This window comes from Montipora capricornis, chromosome 6 (genome assembly GCF_036669925.1).
Source record: "Montipora capricornis isolate CH-2021 chromosome 6, ASM3666992v2, whole genome shotgun sequence".
Taxonomy (NCBI): domain Eukaryota; kingdom Metazoa; phylum Cnidaria; class Anthozoa; order Scleractinia; family Acroporidae; genus Montipora; species Montipora capricornis.
In genome coordinates this window covers 1220449-1227948 of record NC_090888.1, presented here as the reverse complement: position 1 = coordinate 1227948, position 7500 = coordinate 1220449, and the positions used below count along the sequence as shown (strand labels likewise).

At 38.7% G+C, this 7500-nt stretch overlaps 3 protein-coding genes across 3 annotated transcripts in view; 1 reads left to right on the top strand and 2 right to left on the bottom strand.

Annotated features, from left to right (window-relative positions):
• Positions 1 to 994: 994 nt before the first annotated feature.
• On the bottom strand, positions 995 to 1833 carry LOC138050407 (signal recognition particle receptor subunit beta-like). The gene is made up of 3 exons (XM_068896738.1): positions 1713 to 1833; positions 1412 to 1506; positions 995 to 1071 (listed from the first exon to the last, which is right to left on the bottom strand). Exons 1-3 carry the CDS (start codon positions 1813 to 1815, stop codon positions 1006 to 1008), a joined length of 264 nt encoding a protein of 87 aa, XP_068752839.1. The 5' UTR covers positions 1816 to 1833; the 3' UTR covers positions 995 to 1005.
• Positions 1834 to 2583: 750 nt separating this feature from the next.
• Positions 2584 to 4021, bottom strand: LOC138051158 (ankyrin repeat domain-containing protein 49-like). Its single transcript, XM_068897314.1, has 2 exons — positions 3550 to 4021; positions 2584 to 2867 (listed from the first exon to the last, which is right to left on the bottom strand). The coding sequence occupies exons 1-2, from the start codon at positions 3968 to 3970 to the stop codon at positions 2611 to 2613; spliced, it is 678 nt and encodes a 225-aa protein (XP_068753415.1). The 5' UTR covers positions 3971 to 4021; the 3' UTR covers positions 2584 to 2610.
• Positions 4022 to 4069: 48 nt separating this feature from the next.
• Positions 4070 to 7500, top strand: part of LOC138051157 (uncharacterized) — a 13225-nt gene continuing 9794 nt past the window's right edge. The window contains exons 1-3 of the mRNA XM_068897313.1: positions 4070 to 4354; positions 4555 to 4762; positions 7112 to 7225. Of these exons, the coding sequence (XP_068753414.1) occupies positions 4628 to 4762; positions 7112 to 7225 (249 nt within the window). The 5' untranslated portion in view covers positions 4070 to 4354; positions 4555 to 4627. The remainder of the gene's footprint in view (positions 4355 to 4554; positions 4763 to 7111; positions 7226 to 7500) is intronic.

Here is a 7500-nt window from a genome sequence, read left to right as displayed (position 1 = left end):
TTGTCTTATGCGACCAGTGGCTGCCTTCAAAGCAAAGGATCTGAAACGTGCAAGGCTGCTTTCTCAAACATTACGAAGACAGAGAAAATGACCTGGTGAGGAAGTTTAGCCAAAGCCACAGCATATCCAGCATATCCAGTCTCCACACAAACCACTGGATAACAATCCACCATTATCTGGCAATAGACCTTACAAAAGGCCATTTTCCGAGTTCATATCCGCCTCCTCCATGCATATCAAGCATATCCAGTCTCCACACAACCCACTGGACAATCATCCACCATTATCTGGCAATAGACCTTACAATAGGCCATTTCCGAGTTCATATCCGCCTCCTCTTTAAAGCGAGTCTAAGTGCAAATTTTTTTGTGATTTCATTTGTCCACTTTACATATGAATGAAAACTAAATTTTTATAAGAAAAACTTCGCACTTAGACTCTCTTTAAAGAGGAGGCAGACATAAACTCGGAAATGGCCTATACCCACAGTTACGTCACCTGTTGTCATTGATGTGCCACCAAGAGATCATCTATTGCCAGTCGACACAACGGTTCTTTGTTTCAGGACTTGGCAATATTTAAAAATCAAAAGAATTCTTTATAAACAGTTAATATCTCTGTACGTGAAATTTATCAAACCAAATAAATAATATATAAATAAATAAATAAATAAATGAAATAAATATTAAATATGTTATTGACCACTCTCCTTCGGGGATTTTCAGGCCATTGGAACACAACCAACAAACAACAGAACAGAACAACAACAACAACAACAACAATGATGCCCACCCCTAAAAACCAATAATGATAAAAAATTTTGCAATTTCCATTGTTCTTGGCATGCAGCATGGAAAACTGGGGACAAAGATAAACTAGCCAACTACTACTAGAATTATTTACACCAAAGTGAAAAAAATACCCTTCAATACATAAAAGCCATTATCATAGACTAAAATTATCAAGCATGTGGACATTAATTTTGATAGACAACCTTGCTTCCTTTTAATCTGTATTGATCTTGTTCTCTTTGATTGATGTGTGTGTCATCACATATTTTCCACTAGAGAGCTGATGGAAAAGAAGAAAGATGGGGTCAAACAGATTTGTTGTAATAAACTTTCTGTTCATCTTTCCACACCCAATACACTTGTAAGTGTGATTACAGTAAATATAATTTTAATGTTTCCCCAATTTCGATTATTGTGCACACCTCTAACAACCTTTGAATGACATTAGCCTGTTCAACTTTTGGTTTTCACCTTCAATACCTTTTCATGCAACACTTGAAAGTGATGGACAAAAAAGGCACTTCCCCCAAAGGCTTTGGGAAAAGTAGTGTTGTTGGTCTCAACCTCTAAAGAATTTGATTATTAAAAATGTAAACATATACTGAGTAAACGATACTCACCCTACTAAACAACAGTGTTTTTCCCGAGTCCGTCAAGCCAATCAAGAGAATACTACGACCTCGAGAGCGATTTCTTCCAAATACAAAATACAGTACTGAAAGAAAAGTTAAAAGCTTATAGTGACTGACTGAAGTATTGAAACTGTCCTTAAGAAAGTTCCTCAGGTTCACACATTATCCGTTTCTATCAGAGGGTGTCTTTAAACACGTCATCAGTGAACCTGCTTATTTGAACTTGTCAAATGAAAGAGAATTCGGGAAAAGGATTATCTCAATTAACAGAGAAACCTTCGTTACCAACCTGCCGTGAGGATCACAATAAGAGTAGCAATAAGAATACCATACACAGTTGCATTTGGGCCTTCCAGCGAGTCTATGACCCATGAACGAACGCTGGTCGCCATCTTGGTAAAATTGCGAGCCCGTGGTGAATAGAGGTACGTTTTGATGAGTGTGTTTAGTGTATGATGCAATAAAGAGTCTCGTACGTCTACATACCCAGTTTAGATGCGTAGTACACTGAGACATACAAATTTCATATATCATATTTCATTCAAAAACTAAAATGAATCTGTAAAAAATCTCATTGTGTGGACAAAGCTGAGAATCAATTGAAATCACAATTCTTGGATGGCAATTCATGTGCTCTTTATTACCTTTGCTAGGCAAAACAGTTACCTCTTGTTTACTTTGAGGTACCCACATTCAAAGCTAGTTTTCACCAGTAATGCATGCTTAAACTCAAGCAAATATGCAAAGTCATAAAAGTCTTGTTATGACAAAAGGCCCTATGTTAACAAATTATTATGTATGGATATATTGTAATCTTAATACATCACTGGCAAAAACCAGCCTTTACTGCCATAATTTTCCATTGAAGTAATAAAAGGGGAGCAGGGGTGGCAAAGCGGTGAGAGCTCTCGCCTCCCACCAATGTAGCCCCGCTTCGATTCCCGGTCCTGGCATCATATGTGGGTTGAGTTTGTTGTTGGTTCTTTCCTTGCTTTGAGAGGCTTTTCTTCGGGTACTCCGGTTTTCCCCTCTCCTCAAAAACCAACATTGCCAAATTCCTATTCGATCCGGAATGCACGGACACATGTTGAACCAGCTCCTGAGCCTCTTAAGGTGTGCCTTGGGTAAACAAATTCCATTTTAAACCATTTCCACTTCCATTTCCAAATCACTTTTTTATTTCTTATTTATTTGACATTTATACAATCCTCCACAATTTCAAACAGCTTGTAATGTTTTCCACTACGATAAGCAATGTCATACGCAGTTTCATTTTGCATATTGCGCACAGAGGCATCCAGCCACCTGTTACAAAGGAGCAATTGTAACGTCGTGGTTCCTCCAACTCCACTGGCAGCAAAATGAAGAGCAGTCTGTTTGCCATTGGTTTGTGCATTAATATCAGCACCATTTTGTAAGAGCAAAGAGGCAACAGCTGTCTTTCCTGTCAAAAATAGGGGTAACATAAAATGAGTTTTCGTCTCTGCAGTGGAAGCAATCTCAAAATTAATCATTAATCCTTACCATTTGACCTTGCCAATCAAAAACTATTTTGCACAAATCTACTCTTATCCTAACAGGACCAAGTTTTTTCATGTTAAGAATATGGTTAGTCTTCATCCTGGATTAAGTTTGACCCGAGGCCAAAAAGTTAAGGTAAACTAAATAATTCATTAGCCACTCCAACTAGAGATTTTCCAGACCACAATGCGGTTTGGAGAACTACAGCTTATACAGTTTACAAAGAATTAGGAAATGGTCTACGTCCCTGTCAAGAATGAGGCTGGAGGACCACGTGCACAAAAACTTTTATCCTTCTCAAACACGAGTGGGTATTTAACGTTCCACACAGTTTTTGTTACCTGGAAAAGGCTTAGGTCTGGTCCTTTGGTCTATATCGCTCATCCCAGAACAAAAGAAAGTCTTGAACCAACAACCTCCAGCACGGTTGTCTAGGACGTAATGCTCAACTGACTGAGCAATCTGATCAATACTTACTCCAGATTGACGTTAACGTTGCTTTTGAACAATTCTTTCCTTTAGAATTTTTTTAATGATAACATAGAAGCGTCGACCCAAAGTGAAAAAAATCGCTCGGCTTGTCAGGCGAGGGGCCAGTTACTAACCCCATCTGCAGGCGCAGTGTAAAGGTTGCCATCCGTCCTCTGTGACTGCTCTCACATCTGCGCCCCTTTCCAAAAGAACCCCGACGACATCCAAATGTCCATTGTAACATGCTCTGTGAAGGGGTGAATATCCGTCTTCATCTTTACAGTTGATGAGTGACGCTTTAAGCTCTAATATCTCCACGACGCGATCGACCATTCCTTTTTCACATGATTCGAGCAAAATATTAGGTGACGGTGAAAGTTCTTGATCTAAATCCTCTTCTCTTATTTTCGACAGATTGCATCTTGCATCAGTCTCCTGTTCATCTTCATGTGGGATGGATGCAGGAAGGAAATCTACTATATTTGGTTCCGGATTGTTAGCTGGAGTTTCTGCAAACGCCTTTCGTTCCTCGTCACTAGAATCAACGTCTGACATGATTAGTACTTTTATCCAGTTAATACCACTCCGATTGCAGCTCTTAGAATTCAAACATTCGATTGTCCGCAATATTGAAACGATGATGTTGGGTAGGTCCCAGTTCCTTTGATTTGTAACTCACCAGTCCAAATGGATCAAGGATGTTTGCGTTTCTCTTTTTCAGTCGATTTTTCTTTTCTCCCAACAAGAAGCAATCCCAACAGGTCATCTTCAACCGTTAGGATCTCACAGGCCACCCGATGGTCCAGTGGAATCAATAAAATACGTGCCTCATCCACAAGATTTTTATAACGATTATGTGTTGAAAGGGCAACCAGTCATATTTAAAGGAGCTTCAAGATTATCCCCAGCCTTTGACCTCTGGACAGACAGTTATTTAAGGTGAGAAGTTGTGACTGAGCTGTTAAGCCACCTGAGCTTGTCACTATTATTTTAATAATAATAACTGCACAAGGTGATTCATAACGACAAGGACTCAGAAAGATGAGGATATGGCCGGTCGCTAGGCATGGTGTACGTCCTACTAAAGTTTTGATGCAGTAACAGTTTTACCAAGGCATTCTGTTGTTTATGCTCGACAGGGAAAAGTACGGAGATGTAAATGTAAGAGTTGATTATGGAAAAAAGGAGAACAGAGCTAAATCTGCTGATCACATGGCACTTAAAGAGTTCTTGAAAACTTACAATGATTCAGATCACTACTTAGTTGATAGTCTTCCTGAGGAAATGTGGGGAGAATTTTTTCTTCCATCTTGTCTTCTCTGTGGAGGATTTACATCCAGACTACAGGCAAGAACCTTTTACTAGCCTTGATTTAAATCCAAGTAGTTTTATTTATTTCCAAGAATGAAAGAATATTATGGAAGTTTATTTTACAAAAGTAGTAGGTACAGTAGCAGGGGTGGATCCAGGATTTTTCTTTGAAGGGGGTACACCCCTAAGAAATGACTTAACTGATGGGTGTTTTTTTTTGCAGAATACGACTTATGTAAGAAAGACAAAGGTCATCTCGGTAGGAGGGGGGGAGGGTGCACACCCCCGGCACCCCTACCGTAGATCCTCTCCTGAGTAGATGTTATGACTGTCATAATCCTATTCAGTTGCAGTATATGTTAACCGATTGACTTCTGGGAGGGAGACTTCATAGATTTTACTCTGTCTAATACCAGACAATTTTACTTGTCAATGGGAGTGGTTCAGGAATCAGTAGGTTAAATACAATTTTAATAAAAAAATCTGTCAGATTAAAATGTACCAATCTGCAGGTCAGTTTATTTCTTATGTGAACATTACACTGTGAGAACACTCCCCCTATTTTTCATCAGGGTTAAGGGCCCTCTGACGTATTTTTTGGGGTGCGTTGCTAAGGATGTAATGGTTAAGTAATTTGAGAGAATTTGGCATTATTTTGTAAGCCAATGACCCTATTTTAAAATATGACGTTATCATACCACGCCCATGGTCACGTGACCAATAAAAGAAAACTCTAAATTTGTCTCCGTGCTACGCAATTTTGGTATTTAATCGATGGCTTGATAATTTGTATTCGTTTTTGCATCCAGCCAAGCATGGTCCTCTTTTATTTTGAAAAATGTTCTTTTTAAAGACATAAACGATACTGAAATACCCATAACGTTTCAAAAAAGATGATTTTAAAAAATCAATGCTTAGCTATATTCTGTATTTGGGGGTGAAACGTACCATGTTAAAAATAATTTAATTTAATTTTAAACCGCCGGAAATTTAACTTTTTTCTCAAACCGGAAGTCAGTTCGTTTACGCATGCGCAGTTGATCTGAGAACAAGCGCTAGGAAGGGCGAGGAAAAACCTTCAATGGAAACAACAGTAAGTGACTTTCGCTTGTGAGTGGGTTTTCTTGTCAGCTCATGATATGATGACGTCAGTTACCGGAAGTGACTTTTCACTTCCTTAGCAACGCGGCGAAAAATCCGTCTGTGGGCCCTTAATGGAGTTTAGAAGGACATGGACTCGTGGGCCCAGGTGTTCAAAAGCTGATTAACGCTAATCCCAGATTGCCAAATGCTGTTCAATGCTGATATTTGGCAAAACTTTACATTGGAAGAAGTCAATCTTGAAAAACAAAAATAAGCAAAAGAAACTTTCAGCAAAAAGTTGAAAACTTGAAACAAAAGTTTACGCTAATCCTGGATTAAGCTAATCGGCTTTCGAGCAACTGGGCCCTGAACCTTACTTTAGTGGCCTATTTCTTATGATTCTCTTATAGCTTATTGATACAGAACCTGAACTAGTAATTTATCAGAAGGTTGTAGGTTAGACTCTTTCAGAGGGGCACTAGGGTTTTTTCAAGTATCCCCAAGTCACCATTGCCCAAAAAAATCATCCCTTCCTTGTAGTTTGTTTCCAAATAAGCAAGCAAATGGTGTGATTTCTGTGCTTACCTTTATTAGTGTTTTCATTAATAACATAATTTTAGATTTTTAAGGCTGCTTTGAGTATAGTAAAAAACCAATTTGATTTTTAATCTTAGGTTTGAAAGAATACGTCTTCAATTACTTCAATTTACCGGGAAAAGTAGCCGACTTCTCCGAGCGAAGTAGCTGGAAAGGAAAGGATCTTTTTTAAGTGTCAAGTCTTCTAGTGCTGAAGCACTAATTAGGGACACTGTAAACTGAAATCAACAAATTAAGGATGGTGCCTACTATTTCAAAGATACTTTTGCCCCGGTCTATGATTATGCAGGAAATGTAGATCTTAAGAAGTGTTATTGAAATCCAAAAAGAAAACTGGGGGTAACCACACATTTTTCAAAGATAATTCATGAATAATGTTTGTAAAAAGCTTTAAAATACAAAGCAATGTATTGCGTTCTTTCTCAAATTGAAGTTTCATTATCTCTCAAAAATGCATGGTTACCCCCAATCTTCTTTCTAGATACCAAGAGTACCTACTAAGATCTACTTTCTCTGGATAGTTTTAAACCACGCAAAAATATCCCTGTATTAGTAAGCATCATGGATAGGAAACCTGAGTATCTCAAGATGCGCAGAACGTATGCGCAGTAACAAATTAGTAGGCACCATCTACACACACAAGTCAAATCAAACTGTTCATTTTTGACAATTTGAGCTGATGATTTTTGTGTGCTCTGATTATAGGATGCATCTTTCTGGTTTAGCAGTGGGGGTTCCAAGTCCTTCCTTCATATGGACACCGTGGATAATATAAATTGCATGATGAGTGGAGTCAAAGACTGGTTTATCGTGGACCTTGTATGTGTGGCATTATTATTATTTTCTTTCACAAACACTCAGATTTTAGGCAAGGGTCCCATTGTTTAGAGATGTCAATTTCTGTGGCAGACTGTGCTGGCTCCTGTTGATCCACTTTGTGAATTTTTGTTATCAACCACCCCCACCACCCCCCACCCCCACCTTAAGTGTAAAAGGACATATTAACTGGAATGGACAATGGACAGAATGATTGCTAACACTTTACCCCCATGAGGGGACTGTCATTGATGAATAACATCTGGCCTTAGCCAAAC

What these genes read in the sequence shown, in the direction of transcription:
- LOC138051158 (XM_068897314.1), bottom strand. Translation starts at nt 3,970, where the DNA reads ATGTCAGACGTTGATTCTAGTGACGAGGAACGAAAGGCGTTTGCAGAA. An exon ending in ACACTGCGCCTGCAGATGGG is followed by an intron (nt 2,868 to 3,549) that starts GTTAGTAACTGG and finishes TATTTTTGACAG; the next exon opens with GAAAGACAGCTGTTGCCTCT.
- LOC138050407 (XM_068896738.1), bottom strand. Translation starts at nt 1,815, where the DNA reads ATGGCGACCAGCGTTCGTTCATGGGTCATAGACTCGCTGGAAGGCCCA. An exon ending in TATTGTGATCCTCACGGCAG is followed by an intron (nt 1,507 to 1,712) that starts GTTGGTAACGAA and finishes CTTTTCTTTCAG; the next exon opens with TACTGTATTTTGTATTTGGA. An exon ending in AAACACTGTTGTTTAGTAGG is followed by an intron (nt 1,072 to 1,411) that starts GTGAGTATCGTT and finishes CTTTTCCATCAG; the next exon opens with CTCTCTAGTGGAAAATATGT.